Below are 21,592 nucleotides of genomic sequence, written 5' to 3'. Positions count from 1 at the left end.
GGTGGTGTAAAGGTGTGGGGGATGTTTTCTTGGCACACTTTAGGCCACTTAGTGCCAATTGGGCATCGTTTAAATGCCACAGCCTACCTGAGCATTGTTTCTGACCATGTCCATCCCTTTATGACCACCATGTACCCATCCTCTGATGGCTACTTCCAGCAGGATAATGCACCATGTCACAAAGCTCGAATCATTTCAAATTGGTTTCTTGAACATGACAATGAGTTCACTGTACTAAAATGGCCCCCACAGTCACCCCACAGTTTTGCAATTAAATGAAAATATATTATTTTAAATTTACACAATTAATTGAACTTTAGAGCATTTTTGACTCACTTAAGTAGGTCTTTAGTACATCTTTAAATGAAGTTTCACAATTACCTCTGTTGTTTTTGAAGTGTACAGCTGAATATAACGACAAACATTTTTGCTAAACTGAAATATACTTTAATGTTATTTCTATTGAAGCTTGTAAATCATGTATTTAGATATATTTTAAGGACACTTTTATAATGATTAAGTTGCAAATCAGTTTATTTAAAATTAACTTTAAATGTAATATTGAATAACACACTAGTTATACTAGTTACAATTATAATCAAATGCATTAGTATGTTAGTCAACACATCAAAATAAGCGTACTTATGATTAACTAATTAACTGTTAGTCAATTAGTTATGATTAAATAATTAAGTACATTTTAAATCAGTAACTAATTATTTAAAATGTACTACATAAAAAGTAAAACCTTTTAAAGTGCACTTTTTAAAAATCTACTTAAGCAACTGAACTCTCTTTAAATTCACTTAAGTGGCCTTTTATGTCATTAATATTATATCATCTGCAAGTACACTTTTTTTAAAAAATACTCTAAGATTTGAAGTACAATACGAGTGCACATTTTAGTACAATTAAGTGCACTTCGCCACTGGATCTGCAGAATAATCAAGTGCTCTCCAAAATCGTGGCATTTATCATCATCTCCAGTGCAAAAGAAGCTATTTACGGGACTCATCTAGTGTTTTCTCTCTTCAGACTGTCTCTGAGTCGCTCAAGTAATTCTCTAATTGAGGCATTTTAGTGCATCACAAACTCATTATAGATAACAGCAGGATTCCTCAGAGGCCACAGATAATGTGTCTAGTGTGATAATGTAATTGTTTGCTGTTGTATAATGAATGAATTGAGAGTTAGGTCAGCTTTTGAGTTGGGTTTGAACACTTATTGTGGCATTAGTTTAGGTAATGTACTGTAGCATATGAGGCTGTAGTCTCAAGATGGCCTGCCAACGGACTATCCACCAATGTCTTCAATAAGCTCTTCTGAGAAAGGACTGGTGGCTGAATTTGCCAAAGGTTTGCAAGGTTTATGGCATCAAATCCTTCAAAGTTACTCAGACTTTTGAACCCAGTAGAAAAGAGAAGTGCATTTTAGCATACTTTTAAAAAGAATACTTATTACAGGAATAATATACTTTTAAAGAATATACTTAAGTGTGAACTTAATGTAACATTTTAAGAAATTTAATAGCATGTTGACGCATTTTGGCCCGCTTAAGTAGCACTTAAGTACTTATTTTTCCGTAAATCTAAAATAAACTTTAACTTCTCGTATGTCATATTTGTAATTACACATTTGTAATAACCAAATGGCAATTAACTACATGTAAAATATATTAACTTTACATGTAATTATACTGAATACACTACAGTTAAAAGTATAATCAAGTACTTTGCATGTGCTTTACTATGTTAGTCAACACATTAAAATGTGTACTTCTTTAAAGCATGACAAAAACAATATTAAGACAAAATTACTTTAAATGCACTAAAACTAAAAAATTGAATTTGATATTATAAAGTGCATTTTCATATCCAAGTATACTGAACAAAATTATAAACGCAACACTTTAGTTTTTGCCCCCATTTTTCATGAGCTGAACTCAAAGATTTAAGACTTTTTCTATGAACACAAAAGGCCTATTTCTCTCAAATATTGTTCACAAATCTGTCTAAATCTGTGTTAGTGAGCACTTCTCCTTTGCCGAGATAATCCATCCACCTCACAGGTGTGGCATATCAAGATGCTGATAAGACAGCATGTGCAGTTTTATCACAGAGCATAATGCCACAGATGTCGCAAGTTTTGAGGGAGCGTGCCATTGGCATGCTGACTGCAGGAATGTCCACCAGAGCTGTTGCCCGTGAACTGAATGTTAATTTCTCTACCATAAGCTGTCTTCAAAAGCATTTCAGAGAATTTGGCAGTACAGTCGTGGCCAAAAGTTTTGAGAATTACATAAATATTAGTTTTCAAAAAGTTTGCTGCTAAACTGCTTTTAGATCTTTGTTTCAGCTGTTTCTGTGATGTACTGAAATATAATTACAAGCACTTCATACGTTTCAAAGGCTTTTATCGACAATAACATGACATTTATGCAAAGAGTCAGTATTTGGAGTGTTGGCCCTTCTTTTTCAGGACCTCTGCAATTCGACTGGGCATGCTCTCAATCAACTTCTGGGCCAAATCCTGACTGATAGCAACCCATTCTTTCATGATAACTTCTTGGAGCTTGTCAAAATTAGTGGGTTTTTGTTTGTCCACCCGCCTCTTGAGGATTGACCACAAGTTCTCAATGGGATTAAGATCTGGGGAGTTTCCAGGCCATGGACCCAAAATTTCAACATTCTGGTCCCTGAGCCACTTAGTTATCACTTTTGACTTATGGCACGGTGCGCCATCGTGCTGGAAAATGCATTGTTCTTCACCAAACAGTTGTTGGATTGTTGGAAGAAGTTGCTGTTGGAGGGTGTTTTGGTACCATTCTTTATTCATGGCTGTGTTTTTGGGCAGAATTGTGAGTGAGCCCACTCCCTTGGATGAGAAGCAACCCCACACATGAATGGTGTCAGGATGCTTTACTGTTGGCATGACACAGGACTGATGGTAGCGCTCAACTTTTTCTTCTCCGGACAAGCCTTTTTCCAGATGCCCCAAACAATCGGAAAGGGGCTTCATCGGAGAATATGACTTTGCCCCAGTCCTCAGCAGTCCATTCACTATACTTTCTGCAGAAGATCAATCTGTCCCTGATGTTTTTTGGAGAGAAGTGGCTTCTTTACTGCCCTTCTTGACACCAGGCCATCTTCCAAAAGTCTTCGCCTCACTGTGCGTGCAGATGCGCTCACACCTGCCTGCTGCCATTCCTGAGCAAGCTCTGCACTGGTGGCACTCCGATCCCGCAGCTGAATCCTCTTTAGGAGACGATCCTGGCGCTAACTGGACTTTCTTGGACGCCCTGAAGCCTTCTTTACAAGAATTGAACCTCTTTCCTTGAAGTTCTTGATGAACCTATAAATTGTTGATTTAGGTGCAATCTTAGTAGCCACAATATCCTTGCCTGTGAAGCCATTTTTATGCAACGCAATGATGGCTGCACGTGTTTCTTTGCAGGTCACCATGGTTAACAATGGAAGAACAATGATTTCAAGCATCACCCTCCTTTTAACATGTCAAGTCTGCCATTCTAACCCAATCAGCCTGACATAATGATCTCCAGCCTTGTGCTCGTCAACATTCTCACCTGAGTTAACAAGATGATTACTGAAATGATCTCAGCAGGTCCTTTAATGACAGCAATGAAATCCAGTGGAAAGGTTTTTTTTTGGGATTAAGTTAATTTTCATGGCAAAGAAGGACTATGCAATTCATCTGATCACTCTTCATAACATTCTGGAGTATATGCAAATTGCTATTATAAAAACTTAAGCAGCAACTTTTCCAATTTCCAATATTTATGTAATTCTCAAAACTTTTGGCCACGACTGTACATCCAACCGGTCTCATAACCACAGACCACATGTAACCACACCAGCCCAGGACCTCCACATCCAGCATCTTCACCTGCAAGATCGTCTGAGACCAGCCACCCAGACAGCTGCTGCAACAATCGGTTTGCATAACCAAAGAAGGGAAGCTCATCTGCATGCTCGTCGTCCTCATCGGGGTCTCGACCTGTGTGCAGTTCGTCATCGTAACAGACTTGAGTGGGCAAATGCTCACATTCGATGGCGTCTGGCACTTTGGAGAGGTGTTCTCTTCACGGATGAATCCCGGTTTTCACTGTACAGGGCAGATGGCAGACAGTGTATATGGCGTCGTGTGGGTGAGCGGTTTTCTGACGTCAGCGTTGTGGATCGAGTGACCCATGGTGGCGGTGGGTTATGGTATGGGCAGGCGTATGTTATGGACAACAAACACAGGTGCATTTTATTGATGGCATTTTGAATGCAAAGAGATACCGTGATGAGATCCTGAGGCCCATTGTTGTGCCATTCATCCATGAACATCACCTCATGTTACAGCATTGATAATGCATGGCCCCATGTTGCAAGGATCTGTGCAATTCCTGGAAGCTGAAAACATCCCAGTTCTTGCATGGCCAGCATACTCACCGGACATGTCACCCATTGAGCATGTTTGGGATGCTCTGGATCGGCGTATACGACAGCGTGTTCCAGTTCCTGCCAATATCCAGCAACTTCACACAGCCATTGAAGAGGAGTGGAACAACATCTCACAGGCCACAATCAACAACCTGATCAACTCTATGCGAAGGAGATGTGCTGCACTGCGTGAGGCAAATGGTGGTAACACCAGATACTGACTGGTTTTCAGACCCCCCGGACCCCCCAATACAGTAAAACTGCACATTTTAAAGTGGCCTTTTGTTGTGGCCAGCCTAAGGCACACCTGTGCAATAATCAGGCTTTCTAATCAGCATCTTGATATGCCACACCTGTGATTATCTCGGCAAAGGAGAAGTGCTCACTAACACAGATTTGTGAACAATATTTGAGAGAAATAGGCCTTTTTTGTAGAAAAAGTCTTAGATCTTTGAATTCAGCACATGAAAAATGGGGGCTAAAACAAAAGTGTTAATTTTGTTCAGTGTATATAGTTTTTCTTAAAATATATACTGATATGAAGTACTCTACACGTTCACACTGAATACAATAAAGCAGAGTTATTTTTCACAAGGGTATGCTCTTTTGTTTTTTAAACTCACTTAAGTGTTTATTAGGTGGCTGTTAATATTGGCCTTCTGGCAGAACATTGGCAATTTCCATCAAAAATACACAATCCCACGGCCTGTAAACACAGATGCAGTGCTTATTTTAAAAACAACCCTGTACAATATGCCTCTCAGCCAGGCCACACAGGTTAATAAGACACGAGTGTGAGTGTGTGTTTATGTGTGTGTGTGTGTGTGTGTGTCACATGCTTGAGTGCTTAGTGTTTGTGACTGTATATGCATGTGTCCGCATGGAAATTCATATGTCTGTTTCAGCGCGCGTGTGCTACGTGTGTATGTGTGTGTGTGTTTGTGAGGGGGTTCCGGAGCAGAATGCATTGCTCACAGTGATTGATTGTCTCTTTGAAGATAAAGAGCTCCCTGGATTCCTCCTGCTGTTCTTCAGTGTGGCCCTTTGATTGTGGAAGACACCTCGCTCTCTCTTTTTCCGCTTTAATCTTTGCCGTCTTTATTGATGTCATACAGAGGGCTGTGCTCCAGTACACAAACACTCCTTAGTCAGAACTACTAAAAGCTGAAAAATGATATAACAGGCCCTGTGCACAGGAATATTGTTATGGTTGTTGGGTTTTCCCTTAAACTTTAATCACATCTGATGGTATCATTACTAACAGTCAAGGGGTTTCAGATGCAAGGTTGTATAAATATGTGGTTCGGTCATGATACTATAGATGGCGCAGACTGAAAGGTCCTTTATATTCAACCTGCTAGCAATCATAGGATTTACTATATGACACAAGCTGACTGGCCTCTGCTTTCTCAACATTTAAATAGTCTGGCTCAGTGTTTTTTGTAAGACGTCCTGCAGCATGCTATAAGAGTTCCTCTGAAACCCTCCACCTCCCCCAGCACCACCTGTCTAGATCTGCTACAGCATTTATGTAGACACATTCATGCAGCAGCATATCTTACTTGCTTAGAACAGCGTCTGTGTATCTAGTGGTAGTATCTAGTGGCTATATGGCATCACCCAAAATACTATCAAAACACTGCAACACAACTCCATTCTTCGCAAAGCTAAAAAGGCGCACAGGAAACAAAAACCTGCATAGTCAGTGTTGGTATTGTATCAGACACTTGAACTTATCATTATATGAAAAACAAGCTGGAGTTAACATGGTTTTTGGCCAGCGAATGAGGAAATCTGTGTTTTGTCTGTCAATTGAACGGCCGCATCTGAGGCAAGTGCATCGCATTATACGCTTTCATCAACTTTTACAGGTTATATAACGTTTATTGTTGCTATATGGGTGCTTAGTTTTTCTTGTTGTTTAATACACTTGGCCAAAATCTCATGATATAAATGATTAAGCGCTTATGCACAGGATATTTAAAACGTACACAAGTATATTGGCTAGACGTCAATAACCTACTTTGCTTTTCAAACACGCAAAAGCATTAGACTTTACAGACATAGTGTTTAAGTAAAGAAAACGCTGTACTATTCAAACATCAGTTATTTATTTATCCTTGCATTGCGAAAAAGCAGAGATCTGTCTCCTCCAGGCTGTGCGTGGCGCATCAATCTGAATGGAGGTGGGAAGCAGAGGTGGGTAGTAACGAGTTACATTTACCTCGTTACATTTACTTGAGTACATTTTTGGGGTAACTAATACTTTTGGAGTATATATAAAGATTGGTACTTTCACTTAAGTACATTTTAAGTGAAAAAACTGTACTTTTACTTCATTACTGTGGGCCACGCTCCTCTCGTTACTTTATTTTAATGCAATACAAGTTACAAATACTTCAGTTTTTTCCAAACAAGCCATCTGCTTTTCTCTTGGCAATAAGCGATGCCCATTCGCAAATGATTCATTCTTTTGGGTCATTTCTGTTCAAAAGCTTGATCAACCATTTGGCAAAGCAGTGAATTGGCTTGCAAATCAGTTTGAATGATTCATTCAGTTCCCTGCCGCGTGCACTGATCCGTCTGAAGCGGATCACTCAGAGTTGTAACAGAAAGTTTAAGAACATCAAGAGCACTGAAGGCGTGGCTGTGGATCTACAGTCAATTGAAAGCAAATCTGCAAAGGCTATTGTGTGCTAGCGATGAAGATCTTTATTAGATGAACACAGCATGTGCTGTCTATGGTTCAACAGGTATAACTTTGATTACAGTACACGATACCACTGTGATATTACTGTTTGTTGTACGTGTAACTTATATTTAAATACAATGTATAATTTTTACATTAAATAAGCTGTCACAGAGTATGAAATGAATACCCTCCAAACCCGCATTAGCTCTGTTCCAGGAGTAATGTCTTTGCCTAGACAATTAATATTAATATTTCCACAATATTTACGCTTTCAGAAATATACATTTGTTTACATTTTGCAGAACAGATGGAAAAAGATCCGTCAATGTGCATTTGGTTCGTTATGTTCAGATGTTTGGTAACTTAGCCATCACGTGAGGAGTTTTCACTCTTCTCCGTGTCAGAGGTTATTTATACATAATGCATAATTAACATACTTTAAAATATAATTTAATTCAGTGATGCCAATCAGAATTTTCTTCATCTGTTACACCAGTTTTCAGAGTCATTTGATCCTTCAGAGATCATTCTAATATATTAACAGTATACTATTAAATTTTAATATATTAACAGTATATTAAATTGTGAGTAAAAAAGAAATGGAATAATTTACAAATCTCATAAACTTATATTTTATTCACAATAGAATATAGATAACATATCAAATGTTGAAAGTGAGACATTTTGAAATTTCATGCCAAATATTGGCCCATTTTGGATTTCATGAGAGCTACACATTCCAAAAAAGTTGGGACAGGTAGCAATAAGAGGCCGGAAAAGTTAAATGTACATATAAGGAACAGCTGGAGGACCAATTTGCAACTTATTTGGTCAATTGGCAACATGATTAGGTATAAAAAGAGCCTCTTAGAAGTCAAGATAGGCAGAGGATCACCAATTCCCCCAATGCTACGGCGAAAAATAGTGCAGCAATATCAGAAAGGAATTTCTCAGAGAAAAATTGCAAAGAGTTTGAAGTTATCATCATCTACAGTGCATAATATCATCCAAAGATTCAGAGAATCTGGAACAATCTCTGTGCGTAAGGGTCAAGGCCGGAAAACCACACTGGATGCCTGTGATCTTCGGGCCCTTAGACGGCACTGCATCACATACAGGAAAGCTACTGTAATGGAAATCACAACATGGGCTCAGGAATACTTCCAGAAAACATTGTCGGTGAACACAATCAACCGTGCCATTCGCCGTTGCCGGCTAAAACTCTATAGGTCAAAAAAGAAGCCATATCCAAACATGATCGCTCTGGGCCAAGGCTCATTTAAAATGGACTGTGGCAAAGTGGAAAACTGTTCTGTGGTCAGACGAATAAAAAATTTGAAGTTCTTTTTGGAAAACTGGGACGCCATGTCATCCGGACTAAAGAGGACAAGGACAATCCAAGTTGTTATCAGCACTCAGTTCAGAAGCCTGCATCTCTGATGGTATGGGGTTGCATGGGTGCGTGTGGCATGGGCAGCTTACACATCTGGAAAGTCACCATCAATGCTGAAAGGTATATCCAAGTTCTAGAACAACATATGCTCCCATCCAGACGTCGTCTCTTTCAGGGAAGACCTTGCATTTTCCAACATGACAATGCCAGACCACATACTGCATCAATTACAACATCACGCTGCGTAGAAGAAGGATCCGGGTACTGAAATGGCCAGCCTGCAGTCCAGATCTTTCACCCATAGAAAACATTTGACACATCATAAAGAGGAAGATGCGACAAAGAAGACCTAAGACAGTTGAGCAACTAGAAGCCTGTATTAGACAAGAATGGGACAACATTCCTATTCCTAAACTTGAGCATCTTGTCTCCTCAGTCCCCAGACGTTTGCAGACTGTTATAAAAAGAAGAGGGGGTGCCACACAGTGGTAAACATGGCCTTGTCCCAACTTTTTTTGAGATGTGTTGATGCCATGAAATTTAAAATCAACTTATTTTCCCTTAAAATGATACATTTTCTCAGTTTAAACATTTGATATGTGATCTATGATATGTCATGTTGTATTCTGAATAAAATATTGAAATTTGAAACTTCCACATCATTGCATTATGTTTTTATTCAAAATTTGTACAGTGTTCCAACTTTTTTGGAATCAGGTTTGTATGATGCAAAGTAACTAGTAACTAACTACTTGAGTAGTTTTCTTATCCGATACTTTTTTTATTTTTCAAAATACACTAAGGCCCTGATCAGACAAAATGCATTTTTTGCCGTTAGAGGCACTTTTTAAAAATTGTTTTCTATTGGCAGTAAGCGTATTGCGTGCTGTTTTAGCACCCAAGCGCCTCACATTTACAGCTGTTTGGAAAGTCCAGAGACTGCACTGATGGAGGAGAAACTTGTGGTGTCTGTTGCGGGAATTTTTTAAGGTTTCTGCTAATATGACAGTTTACTTAACAGAAAACCAAAGATTTTAATAATAAAGATTTTAATAATCCTTTTATAATCCTTGATTAGACTGACAGGACAGCTGATTCAGTGGTTGTCTAGCAACATAAACAAACCGCAGTGCACTGCTCTTTCCTAAATAAAAAAAGTAAACTTTTTCCTCAATAAACTGCTAATTTGCTGCTTATTAATAGCTAAAAATGTAGTTGTTAAGTTAAGTTTAGGTTTGGGGTGGATTAAGGGATCTTAAAAAAGGTTTATGCAGAATAAGACATTAATATGTGGTTTATAAGTACTAATGAACAGCCAATAAGCTAGCAATATTCAGGCTAATGAGCAGCTAGTTAATAGTGAGAATCAGACCCTAAACATGTAGAAATGTCAGATTATTAAATCTATTGTAAATAAAGAAATGTTGTCTAAATGTGCAAACCAATGTGTGTTTACCTGGTATTTTTTACACTATGGGAAGCAAATGTAAATTTTCAGCTTATGGGAGAATATTTTGGTCCCCATGACGAAAACAACTTACAAATCATACAGGATGAAGTATTTTGAAAATCTAAAATTGCAGAAAGTTTTGTGTGAGAGGTTGGTTTAGGATTGGGGGTAGAAAATACAGTATAAAAACCATCATGTCTATGAAATGTCCCTATATAATATGGAAGAAACCAGTGTGATGTATGCACGCATGTTTGCAGCATTTTGGGGGACAAAACTGTCCTTAAAAGTGTCAACTCCTCTCTTTAGAGATGTCCTCAATCATTAAATTGATTCTGAAATATAAAATACTATTGTTGTTTAGAAGCCTAAAGTGTGACCTCTTTTAGGGGTTGATTTAAGTCTGTGTTATACTTTCCGCATCCCCGAGTCCGCTAGTTTCTGCTATGGTATGCGTGACATAAAAATTGTCATCGGAGAGAGTGCACGGAGGCTCTGAGCGGACAACCATGTGCCTCCCATTTTTTGTGGCCAGTAGGCTTCAAATGCGCCAATTACACATGTGCAATCTGTGTGAAGAAGCCCATTGCTACTCGAACCTGTACAATCCACCAATAAAACAATATAAAGACAGCCAGATGTGCAATAATTCTGGCCAATTGTTTGTTCCCATGTTTGTTGCAGAGCAGACCATTAGCGTACGCTTTTGGAAATATAAATGCAAGTAGTCTGCGTCCGCGTATAACACAGGCTTTAGTCTATAATAATTATTATCAGCTTTAAACAAAAGTCACTGGGATGTCCTGAGGAACACAGTGAAACAAAGCCGTTTGAGTGAGTGCTGGTGTGTGTTTGAATGTGACTGACTGAGTGTGAGTGAGTGAGCAGGCACATGTGTGTGTGTGAGATAGAGGAACAGCTGCCAGGCTTTTACAATAGTTCTGTGGAATATGGCTAATTTGGTATTCATGAAATCTGGCTCTGGACTTGAGATGCTGTCCCCAGGCTGTCATGCCTGTTTCTGTCAGAAAAATATCCCCCTACAGTACAAAGTCTAGCTACTGAGACAGTCTCTCTCACACGAACACACACACACTGCACACACAAACATCTTACACAAACATCTCATGTCTCTGAATTGTTTACAGAGAAAATGATTCACATCATCAAGCGCAGAGAGATGAAGGAGTACTCGGTTTTTGTCAAAGGCCAAACTTGAGGGCCAGTTTTGCCCAGAAGTGTTTTAAGTGGCTATGCTCCAACTCAAAGATCATTATATTTGCATTTTATGAATTCAAAAAAAGTTAACTGAAGTTTTGCTAAACATAAATTCTCAAGTGAAAAGTTCACGGAAGTTCATTGAAGTCTGAATTAATTATGATTTCCAGTCTAAATCTCTGTGTTTAATTTCTAAAAGCTATAGTTCACCCAAAAAATGAAAATCCAGCCATCATTTCATGTCATTTCAAATTCATAACTTTCCTTCAAACACAAAACACAAAATGAGAACTTTTGAAGAATGTACTTTTTGTTCTTTTTCTAAGTAGTGAATCAGTACTGGAGCTTTCAAGATTGAAAAGACATGCAAAAGAACCATAAAAATGTCATACATGTAGTCCAAAAGTAGTAACCCGAACCCTACATGTATATATCCCACTTGTAATCTTTCTCTCAAGTGAGCTGTTAACCAGTCAGTGGGTTTACTGTGAATGAACCTTTCACAGAATTAATCATTAAGATCAGTTCTGTAAACCAGTCTGTAAGCTTACCTTCTGTAATTGGATCTCTTTAAGGAAGTAAGTCAATCAGGGTTGGTGAATGATGACAGAATTTTATCTTTTTAATTGTTTATTAATTGAACTGCACAGTGCCTGTCTTCCTGTGTCTGTTGTTGGGCCTGTGGCAACTTGCAACTTGCTGCGCTTAATCTACTGTATATGGTGACAGCTCCGAAATGCATTGCAGTGTGTCACTTGGCTATGTCATTAATTTTGTATGGTAACAGGCAAATATATTTAGACTTACAAACAATAGTATAAGGGCACTGCACAACAAGCTTCCTGACTTCTGTTTGGACTGTTCAAAATGTGTTCAAACCTGCTCTGAAGACTCCTGAAAATAACTATGTGTGAATCTTAGGTTGACAGAAACTATGAGTGAGACATGTCTGTTTTGCACCATATATGTCAATGCAATCCACATCATTGGAGATTTGCTAGATTTCATTTCTCAGCCACACAAATACACACTCCAGCTGACTGTCAGGCCGCTGATGCTGCCTGGTGTGATATTTACATTAATTAATATTTACACCACAAAAAAAAATCATATTTTTGTCTTGTTTTCAAAGTAAAAACAAATCTAACCATCCTTAAATTTAGATACATTGTTTAAGAAACAAAATGGAACAAGTTTATATTCACATTGACCGTAATAATACTTCATACCTTAAGCCACCTAAAAAAAACTTTATCATAGGTGTCCTCACCTACCCTGTACTGGAACCATACACCGTCACCTACTATAGATATACTGTGTAGTTACATGTTGTTCTGGAAAATTACCACATTTACTGCAAATGTGTTATGGCTAGGATTATAGGGGTTAGAGTTAGGTTTGGGGGTAATGGTAGAAATTAGGATTAGGATTAGAATTAGGGATAGGGGTTAAAATTCAGTTGGGGGATAAGGTTAGCATTAGGATTACAAGGTTTAGATTTAGGTTTTTGTTAAGGGTAGGGTCAGGATTATGATTACTGTATAAGGGATATACATCAGTTTGGGGGTAAGGGTAAGGTCAGGATTAAGATTATAAGTGTTAGGGTTAGGTTTTAGGGTTAGGGGTAGGGTTAGGATTCTAGTGCTTAGGTTTAGGTTTGAGGTATGGGTAAAGTTTACATTAGGATTATAGGGGTTAGATTTAGGTTTGGGGGAAAGTGTAGCTTTAGGATTTCAGTGGGTCAGTTTGGTTTTGGGGTAAGGGTAAGGTTCGGATTAGGATTATATGGGTTAGATTTAGGTATTGAGTGAAGGGTAAATCTAGGGTTAGGATTTTCAAGGTTCAAGATTTGCTTTGGGTAGGGCTAGGTAGGGTTAGGATTATAGTGCTTAGGGTTTTTTAATCGAAAGATTTAGGTTTTGGGATAAGGGTCCAAAACTTTAATCTCAAATTTTACCAAAGCAATTTTAAGAATGTCTAGACACGTTTAACTGGAAAATAAGACAAAAATACTGATTAAGAAAATTATTTTTTGCAATCATTGTCTACATTTTTTTGGACAACTAGATCATCTAGTTCAAATAGTCACATAAGCCCTAGTCTGGCATGTTTAGGTGTACACTCACCCTCTCCTCCTCCTCCCTCAGGTCAGGCATGGTGCTGACACACAGTGTAACCGCCGTAATGGCCACAAAGACCACCGAGAGGCAAGCAAAGATCTTCCCAGGAATCCCGGAGTGAGGGTTCTCCACCATGTCTCTAAGGCTGTGCATGCAACCATCCAGACGCCCCTCCTCTGGGCTCCCGACGCCGGGCGCCTCCTCACAGGACTGGGGCGCGGTCAGCTCAGCCTCCTCCTCCTCCAGCCGGAGTCTCTCTCGCTGCTCCTCCTGACGAAGACGGAGCTTTCTCAAGCAGCACCACTCCAGACTGGCCTCCTCCACACCCCAATACAACAGTTCCTCCTGAAAGGAGAGCGCACACATCTCCCGCAGCAGACGAAGCTTCCCGGCAGCCAGGAACGTGACGATGGAGCGGAAGGCGCTGGGGCTTCGGTCGAAGAAGAACTCGTTGCAGTGGGCATCATAGTCGTCACACAAATCAAGGATTTCCTCTGCATTGCTGCAGCTGCGTAACTTCCCCAAACGTGTCAGTGGGAACTCCTCAAGAGTGGACCATGGTATGCTATAACGGATGCCGCCCACGTTGATGATGGCGGTGCGGTCGACTAAAGCACCCTCGTCTGCTCCAGCTCCTCGATTCCGGAGCACCTCGTCCTCCTGTACGCCGGGCTTGCACTGCAATCGTGCGCGTTTGTAAAACACACCTTTTTTGCTGCTGATTTCACGCGGATTCTCCAAAGGGTTAAAGTGGAAGGAGGTAAACTGATGATCGGTGCTGCCTGCTAGGAAAGCCACCTCTTGGTACATCTCTGCTGTGCGTGGCTGTGCAAGCTGTACACTCCACAGATTCACAGTCTACCAGATCACGGTGGTCATCATGGATGAGCTCTGAGAGATAAAAGAGGAAGGTTTTAATGAAGACTTACTTTACAGTTCCAGCTCCAGGTTGCTAAGCCCAAGGGGCACAATGCAACAAAATGAGCACAGAAAACAACAGATTAATTAGTCCAGATATATCCAAAACACACTGGAAATGCTCAACAACACAAAGAAAATGGTCCCTTGTACACTGCACATACTTAAAGGAAAAGTTAGCTGATTTTCAACCAGCTTTGTGTTATTAATTTCAGAAGCATATGGAAATGAACACTAGCTATGTTTCCATCCAAAGATTCAAATTAAACGCAAAATTGGAATATTACATAAAACATTTGCAAATAAGGCACCGTTTCCATCCACAAGTCAAAGAGAACTAAATCGTCACTTCATGGTAAACTGGCACTAAATATCTCTAAGAAAACAAGGAGAAGCCACAGAATATAAATTTTTTTATATATGATAAATAAAACAGATGAAATAATAAATGCTGTCATTGCTTTTGGAGGTGGATGCCGCTGTTTGGGAACACAGTCGAGTAGGACTTATACAGAAATACTTTGACGACAGACTTTGCCCAGGCATTTCAGAACGTCCATAACAACATATAGATGCTATGAACGAGATCGGTCCGGTGGTTAGTCAAGTTATCCCGTCTCATAGCGCAAAGTCACATGACTTTTTCAGTGCACATGGAGGAATTTATTCGGTAAATGTGTTTCCATCATAGTTTATGCTAATTTTTCTTATCAAATAAAAAGTTAATCCTACTCAGATGTGTGCATAAGTTTTTTATGCACCTTTTTAGAATTTATGTGCATCTTGGCGTTTCAATCCAGCGTTTTTTATGCAATATTCAATATTATGCAATATTCCAAAATGCGTATAAAAATAGGTGGATGGAAACCTAGCTACTGTTAACTCTTTCCCCACCATTGACGAGATATCTCGTCTTTTATGAGTAAACGCAAAGACGAGATTTTACAGCTCAACGGGTTTTCACTGTTATATGCTCAGGGGCACTGTTACACATCTTCTGAATAAGACCAGAATCTTCCAATCAAAAACACAGCAAAGGAAGACGCAGAAATTAATGATTTCATATTTCAACAGATGCATATGAAAATAATCCAATCATCAACAATAAACAGCATATAAATCAAAAATGCCTAACGAGTGAAATGTCGATCCAGGAAGTGGTAAAGGACTGTGCAAGCTTTGAGGGGGGAAGTGACCTAATTCATCTATGCTTTGTTCATCGAACTGAATATGACCCAGTGTAGTCTTTGATAACATTCGAGTGTTGATAAAAAAAGAAGAAAAAAAAGAAAAGAAAAAAGAATGCTTAAAGCTAGAATAAAGTTTTGTTTTTTTCTTTATTTTGAAGTATTGCATGTTCAGATATTCATATAACAAAACATTCTGGGGTCCATGAAAATTTAATGTAAATGATCAAAAATGCAGGCAGTGGCTGGCAACTTTCTTCAAAAATGCTGGCAGGGAAAGAGAATAAAAATATTTAAGAGTAAATAATATTTTAAATGTAATAACTTGCTTTGCAAATTGCAAATATGTTTATGATATATAATTTATAATACATATATTTATATCATTGCAAATATATTTAAATACATGACATACCAGTTTCAATAGAAATGACATAAAATTACATTTTAGTATCTTTATGCTTGTCAGTAATCTTATTTTAAGACCAGTTATGAAATAACATATAAAGATGTACTGAAGTCCTACTTGAGTGGGTCAAAAAGCACTCTAAAGTGAACTGCATTTAATATAAATTTCACATTTTGATTTAACTGCAATTAACATACAACTTAGTCTCTGAAAACATTACATTTAGTTTACACTTATAAATAATTATATTATTTCCACAGTAAGTACTCTTTTTAAAAGCATATGGACTAGTCATATGTCATATGGATACTTTTATGGTGTTTTTGCTTTGTTTTTGTCATCATTCTTTGTAATTGCATTGAAATTGCATAGAAAAACATGATTGCATTGAAGAAAAGGAACTTTACATTATACCTACTGTACATTATAACCTAAATGCAACTGAATTCCATTTCTTCAAAAATCTACTAAATTTAGTACACTTCTACATGGGTGAAGAATTTAGACTTTCCAATCCATCATTCCATGAGCTCTGGATTTAAAATAAGTAGCTTCGGCATGTTAACTATATCAAGGGCAAGAACGCTTATCGAAAATTACGTAATGAACGCATAAAAGTTGTCAAACATCAACAGTAATGCTGCATAATTCATACTAATATATTCACTGTATCAGTCTCCTAATGCAACATCACATTCTCCTGACATATTTGCATATTTTCTTTTTTCAATCAGTAGTGAAAATAGGTTCTACCATGGCTTTGGAAGTCTTAATTGCCCACAAGTCATGGGATGCAGTAAATTCATGTCACAACACAAGTTGACTCCCAAAGCGGAGGAATTAATTATGATGTTTTCTTTTCTATTCATGGATAAGTTCGTAAATGAGCCATGCTCTCTACACAATGGTTGAGTAAGGTCCAGTGCTCTCCAATGAGCATGGGTATAATTAGTGTGACTGAAACAGGAAATTTATGAAACAGACCTTCTCACGCCAGAGGATTCAATAATTCGGAGAAACGCCATCCGTCTTACAAAGACTAGTCAACCTTTTGTGAAATTAAAGCATAATGTATTTGAACAGCATATCTGAGAAGAAAGGCATCTCTGATTTTTGTCTCCCTTCTTATGCAAATTTAAGACGTCAGAAATGATAAATGAAAACTGGTGCTATTATGGTGGATTTTAATAAACTTCAAATAGCAGCAGAAATTTTTTTAAAATTCATCCAAATCAAATCAAATATTTCTATCCTAAGTTTCCCTCCCATTTATATTATAAATGCAATCTATATTAGCATGACTTCTCTACACTTATGATGTAAGCAGCAATTATAGAAACTTTTGAGCATTATACATGATTCAGCTTCTGTCTCGTCTGGGCTTTAATTTGATTTCTTAGCATGTTGTTTGAGCCCTGAGGCCTCTGACAATCCAAATGAATCACTGTGGAACTGAAACAAGTGCAGAAGAAAGATGCCATGTGTTACCGCTCGATCCATGAGTCAATATATGACCCAGCATTTCCTGCATGAAGCTCATACTGCCATCATATGAGCTCACACTGCACATAATGTGCCAGTTAAAGTAGCTGCCAAGGCGTTTTTAAAAATGCAAATGAGCTAGACTTTTCTCTTGTCCAAAGATGACACTAGGAAGCAACATCTAACAATGATAAATGATACACAATACTTTTGAGTAAAGCAGAGAAATGTGACAGATCTTTCCAATGTAAGGTGACTTTCACCACCAGTCAAGTGAATACAAAGCGCTAAAAAACACAACCTTTTGTGTATGCACTACTGTTCAAAGATTCGGGCTGGCAGGATCTTTCAATATTTTTGAAAGAAGTCTCTGCATGAATCCAAGGCTGCATCGATTTGAATGTAAAAACAGAAATATACTGAAATATATATATATATATATATATATATATATATATATATATATATATATATATATATATATATATATATATATATATATATAAAAACAATGGTCACACTTTATTTTAAGGTATAATTCTTGCTATTAACAAACCATTAACTACAACTACAACAGTCATTAATAGATTATTGTATATTTATACTGAAAAGTTTACTGAAAATATTACAGAAATAAAAATAAATATGCATTAAATTGATCAAAAATGACAGTAAAGACATTTATAATGTTACATAAGATTTCTATTTCCAATAAATGCTGTTTTTCTGAACTTTTATCATAAAAATATATCACAAAAATATGAAGCAGCACAACTGCCTTCAACATTAATTATAAGAAATGTTTCTTGAGCAGCACTGAAGACTAGACACTGAAAACTGGAGAAATGATACATAAATTTAGCTTTGCATTACGGGAATAAATTACATTTTAAAATATATTCAAATAGAAAAGAGTTATTTGTAATAATATTTCACAATATTACTGTTTTTACTGTATTTTGGACAACTTAATGCAGAACTGCTGAGCAGAAGAGACTTCTTTTAACAAACACAATAAAAGTTGGTAAAACACTATACAAATTCTACAGTTTCTGAAAGTGATTTATGTTTATGATTTATGTTCAGTCCATAAAACCTAAAAACCTTGCTATAGTTTTTTCAGTAATGGACTGGCAACCACTGCTGTTTTTTTTTTTTTTTTTTTTTTACTGTAATCTGTGACTTATTTTTTTTTTGTTTTTACAGTGCAGTAGTATATATACATAGGTCCTATATACTGTACATTTATACAGTATATATACAGATGTATTATCGTACATAATGCAGACATACTGTAAACATGCACAAAAGAAGTGAAAACTTTTAAATGAATTTCCCTAAAGGCAAAGAGTGTAAGAGACGGTGTGGGCAGATCTGTCTGCTAGCTCTTTCTTTCTTACTTTTCTTTCCCACAACTGTTTGCTCTATTAATTACATTCACAATCACTGAGATTCCACTCGATTCCTTTAGTCCTGCGGGTCTGTATTGAGATCTATAGAAGCGATGGTAAAAGACCGTGGAGACTGTCATCACTATTAGCAATCAGCACAGATCAATTCCAAGATGCCTGTAACATTGATTTCCTTTTTGTATCTTCATAACAGCACACAGGAGGCTGGAGGTCTCTGTACAGACATATGAAAGCACAAGCCACACAGAGTCTCCAGCACAGACAGACAGGTCCTGTGGAGCGCTGAGAGATGAAAAGCAAGATGTTGGGCTGGCGTACAGGAGCATGTATGAGTGATGGTGCTGGTGATGAGCGCTGCGGTGCTGTGTGTCTCCCGGGGAAGATGAAATTCAATAGTGCTGATGGGGAGATTTCTGCAATGGCATGTTGAGTTAGAGACTTATAAAGGCACTCATGAATCAATATGAGCTATTTGTGCTTGTTCTTAATAGATGCCGACGTTATTCACGCTACTGCGCTGTAAAACGGATGGGAAGACAATAAGTGCATTGTTTTTCTGTCACTCAGTTTTTGTTTTATATCTGCAGTGATGATGAATTGTGCTGCTAGGCAACCCTCAAAACGTTTATGATAAAACTGCAAGCACTCTTAACAATTTAACACAGCAAAACACTCTGAGTTAAAGTGGCATTGTTTCTCAATCGAAAAAGAATTATGTATTTTTATTTATTTTAATGTTGATATAGAAATCAAATGTATCATATTTCAATATATTTTCATTTTAATGTTTGTTACATATAAGAATCAATTAAAACTACTACTTTAAATTTATATGCATTATATGCTTTTGTTATACTTTTATCATACTTACATTGCATTCAAGGTGTGCAATTGTTATCAGTTCATGCATTCTCCTAGAATCGAACCCATCACCAAGGTGTTGCAAGCAACAAGGCCAGAATATGTAATATGTAAAATTCAGAGAAGAAATAAAGAAAAAAAAAAAGATGTGCACATCACACTCAGATTAAAATGTCAATTTAGACACTATAAATGGATTCATTTGAAATAAATCTCTGCTGGATAAGTGTGACAGGTTTGGGGTCTGTTTCATTTCTAATGAAGGGGTCATTTCTCTCGGCAGCGGCAATACAGACAAAACTGTCAGTTCCTCAGGATTATTTATGAATGAATCTAATAAATGAAGTTGGACAGAGAAACCAAGGGAGTGTCGAGAAGTCTGAAGTGGAAAGATAAAGTTTATCCTTGTTATTTTTTTAACACTTTAACACTGTACAAGAGTGATTAATGTACAGTACATCTATAGAAATCCCATTTGTTCATGTCAGACACAGGTCTACAGTCAGAACCAAACTCTAACAGGCTTTGAAGTCATTTTATTCTTTTTGGACATTTATCAAAAACAGCATTTTTTAAAAAGCTTTTTGATTGTTAAGAGAGACAATGTTAATATTGTACCAAATGTATACTTTACGTCTTGAGTGTTACATGTTACTGCTCATTTTTTCACTTTGTCCACCCTTTAAATCAACTAATCAGGGTTTCTTTTTGTACTAATCTACAGATTTTAAATTATTAGTTCCTTTCAGTCATTTATAATCGACATAACTAGGCTATTTATGAATATATGACAATCCTAACTTCTTAAATGTACAAATTATGATCTCTGGTAAGCATTATATAATACAGTCATGTTAAAATCTTACAAAGTGGCAATAAGTGTTTTCTTCTTCATGTTTTTGCATGACTGATACGACATGGATTCTTCAGAATGCTAGTCAAACGAAGACATGTTTTTATTAAACATAGCTTTGACATTAATATTCATTCTTAATTATGTAACTTTAAATTTTTCCTCTTGATTTGCCTGAAATCACACTGATCTAATCCGAGACAAAGGAGAAACAGAGCAGCGTAAAAGAGTAATGAAGCGCATTAATAAAGGCGAATTTCCAACATATAGAACGCGCTTTTTGGAACTCTGAAAGATTCTAATTAACTGCCGCGGTTACTATTGCGATATTACACACAGAAACAAACAAAAAAGGGTTGCATATATAAACAGACTCATTCCAAACATGCCCAAACTCAGAAAAATAAACAGTGACTTACCCGTTTTAAACCCATTGGTTTTGCGCTGCCCTGCTCATTTTCAGCTCGCACGTGCAAGTTGTGCTGTGATGCAGTCGCACAGCTACTTTGGATCCCTTTCTCCGCATTGCTGGGTGATTTTATTCCAGCATCAGACTGACTCCAGCTCACAGCTCCTCCACAACTGCTGAAGTTCCTCAGTCCTCGTGTCAGATCCGGATCTGTTGATGGGTGTTACTGCTGCTCTCGCGCGCGCACACTCCAGTCCCCATCTCACCTCGAGCTTGTTTGCTTCGTAATAACGTCGCGTTACCATGCAGAAACACATTTAAACACTTCCCTCTCGGATTTCACGGGCTTGCTAATTAAATCATGCTCATTATGTGTAATCCATCCTGCTGAATGCATGTGGAGAAGAGCTCTTTCCAGCTAGTTTTAAAACATTAAACCTGTTCTTTAACTTTTCTCTCTCTCTCTCTCTCGCTCTCTCTCTCTCTCTCTCTCTCTCTCTCTCTCTCTCTCTCTCTCTCTCTCTCTCTCTCTCTCTCTCTCTCCAAACCTTCAGTCGCTATTTTTGCATTAAACACGTCGTGTTAATGATATTAGCGTGCATATAGGTGTGCGTAATGCATGAACAAATACAGCAGTATTTAATTATTTTAGCTCGTGTTATTTTATATTTATCATAACAACGTCAACACTAATAAATAGAATCATAATTTTACAAAGAATAAGAATGCAATTTCATGATAAT

At 37.6% G+C, this 21,592-nt stretch overlaps 1 protein-coding gene across 1 annotated transcript in view; it reads right to left on the bottom strand.

Annotated features, from left to right (window-relative positions):
- Positions 1 to 21,298, bottom strand: part of kcng2 (potassium voltage-gated channel, subfamily G, member 2) — a 31,482-nt gene extending 10,184 nt beyond the window's left edge. The window contains exons 1-2 of the mRNA XM_019099648.2: positions 20,860 to 21,298; positions 13,325 to 14,209 (exon numbers count right to left, since the gene is read on the bottom strand). Of these exons, the coding sequence (XP_018955193.2) occupies positions 13,325 to 14,128 (804 nt within the window). The 5' untranslated portion in view covers positions 14,129 to 14,209; positions 20,860 to 21,298. The remainder of the gene's footprint in view (positions 1 to 13,324; positions 14,210 to 20,859) is intronic.
- Positions 21,299 to 21,592: the final 294 nt, after the last annotated feature.

This window comes from Cyprinus carpio, chromosome B19 (assembly GCF_018340385.1).
Source record: "Cyprinus carpio isolate SPL01 chromosome B19, ASM1834038v1, whole genome shotgun sequence".
Lineage (NCBI taxonomy): Eukaryota > Metazoa > Chordata > Actinopteri > Cypriniformes > Cyprinidae > Cyprinus > Cyprinus carpio.
This window is presented reverse-complemented; position numbering and strand designations above follow the sequence as displayed.